At 39.3% G+C, this 2273-nt stretch overlaps 1 protein-coding gene across 5 annotated transcripts in view; it reads left to right on the top strand.

Annotated features, from left to right (window-relative positions):
• LOC105524160 (general transcription factor IIH subunit 2) overlaps positions 1 to 2273 on the top strand; it is a 33556-nt gene that overhangs the window by 24895 nt on the left and 6388 nt on the right. For all 5 annotated transcript variants that reach the window (XM_011959313.1, XM_011959315.1, XM_011959314.1 and 2 more), the window contains 2 exons: positions 870 to 973; positions 1524 to 1626. In XM_011959313.1, coding sequence (XP_011814703.1) covers positions 870 to 973; positions 1524 to 1626 — 207 coding nt within the window. The remainder of the gene's footprint in view (positions 1 to 869; positions 974 to 1523; positions 1627 to 2273) is intronic.

The raw sequence follows: 2273 nt of genomic DNA, 5'->3' as shown, positions 1-2273 counted from the left end.
AGGCAGGCAGATCACCTGAGGTCAGGGGTTCAACACCAGCCTGGCCAACATGATGAAACCCCATCTCTACTAAAAATACAAAAATTAGCTGGGCGTGGTAGCACGTGCCTGTAATCCCAGCTGCTCAGGAAGCCAAGCACGAGAATTGCTTGAACCTGGGCGGCGGAGGCGGTGAGTTGAGATTGCGCCACTGTACTCCAGCTTGGGCAATAGAGTGAGACTCTGTCTCAAAAAAAAAAAAAACTGAAGAGAGGGCAAAAAATGAAGTAGCATAATTGAGCTATAAGACATACAGATTTAAAAATAGACTTTCAGCCCAGGCACAGTGGCTCACACCTATAATCCCAGCACTTTGGGAAACTGAGGTAGGTGGATCATTTGAGGCTAGGAGTTCAAGACCAGCAACATAGTGAGACCCCCATCTCTACAAAAAGTTATAAATTTTTTAAAAATATAGACTAATTTTTTTTTTTTTTTTTTTGAAATAGAGTTTCACTCTTGTCACCCAGGCTGGAGTGCAGTGGTTCTATCTCAGCTCACTGCAACCTCTGCTTCCTGGGTTCAAGCAATTCTGCTTCAGCCTCCCAAGTAGCTGGGATTACAGATGCCCAGCTAATTTTTGTATTTTTTAGTAGAGACGAGGCTTCACCATGTTGGCCAGGCTGGTCTTGAACTCCTGACCTCAGGTGATCCACCCGCCTTGGCCTCCCAAAGTGCTGGGATTACAGGTGTGAGCCACTGCACCCGGCCAAAAATACAGGCTTTTAAATAGATTTTTAAATAGTGTCAAGATTTTAAGGTCAAGATAATGTGCTTTCCTGCTCTAACTTTTCAGATTCTTATATATTACCTTTTTTTTCCCTCTACAGGCATTTGGATGGCAATACTGAGCCGGGGCTTACATTAGGAGGCTATTTCTGCCCACAGTGTCGGGCAAAGTACTGTGAGCTACCTGTTGAATGTAAAATCTGTGGTAAGAAACCAACTATTCATTATTCAGTAAAGGTTGAATGACTTCTTACCTGTATTGCTGCTAAAATTAATGTAAATGTTAAGTTATTCCTATGTTTCTGGAATTAATCTGTGCAAAGAAAAATAGATTACTTTTTAAATTGAGTGCCTAGTACTTCACTTCCAGATATAAATGTAGCATTCTAGTTTTCTGATCCTCTTTCTGAAAAAAGTATATTCTTTAAAGGCAGTGCAGTAGATCTAGTAGACATTTTTCCATCTCTTACCTTTATAAAGTAAATATATACAAGAATGAAGAATTAAACTAATAGAATTATCTAATTTTATTTCATTTATAAGTAAGCAAATAGACCAAGACAGGTTGGTTACATACTTAGTGATAGAACTAAGATTCCATCCTACAATCTTCTGTTATAGCCACAGGTAAAATGAATAACTGCCATCCTAAAAGAAACTGAAAATATTCTGCCAAAGTTACATCTTTTGTCTTTTCAGCTGTTGTCTTCATGAGGTTTGGACTGCTCAACATGTCTCTCTGCTTAATGTGTTAGGTCTTACTTTGGTGTCTGCTCCCCACTTGGCACGGTCTTACCATCATTTGTTTCCTTTGGATGCTTTTCAAGAAATTCCCCTAGAAGAATATAATGGAGAAAGGTATATCAGTTTGGATTAATTTATATCTGTTATAAGTGGTAAGCTCATGTTTGAATAGATTGTTGCTACCTTAAAAAATAATCCTATTGGCTTGGACAAGAGTACTTCTAATATGGACGATGAGATGAAGAATGTCATGGTTATGATTGAAATGACTCATTGTTAAATAGATCTGAATCTCCAGAAACCAAATAATTTCACTAAACCCAAGTATGTATAAATAAGGGTAATGATTGTACTACTAAATCAGTTTTCCAGAAGGAAAAGAAAAAAAACCCTGACTGGTAGTATTCACAGATTTCCATGGTTTGAATACTCCCACTATGGCCAATTTTTAGCTACCAATTAACAACCAGTTCTCAAAATCCTTGAATACATATTTAACAATATATCCTCTTGAGCCAGTACAATCCAGTCCTAGCATACTACTGAAAATAAGAGGCTCATTCAGCACTTTGGGAGGCTAAGGTGGGAGGATCACTTGAGGCCAGGAGTTGAAGACTAGCCTGGGCAACATAGTGAGACACCATCTCTTAAAAAAGAAAAAAGCTGGGCATGGTGGCTCATGCCTGTAATCCCAGCACTTTTGGAGGCCAAGGCAGGCAGATCACCTGAGGTCAGGGGTTCAACACCAGCCTGTTTGACCC

Source organism: Colobus angolensis, unplaced genomic scaffold (assembly GCF_000951035.1).
Source record: "Colobus angolensis palliatus isolate OR3802 unplaced genomic scaffold, Cang.pa_1.0 Scaffold49, whole genome shotgun sequence".
Lineage (NCBI taxonomy): Eukaryota > Metazoa > Chordata > Mammalia > Primates > Cercopithecidae > Colobus > Colobus angolensis.
The sequence above is the reverse complement of the archived record's forward strand: the minus strand, read 5'-3'. Positions and strand labels throughout refer to the sequence as shown.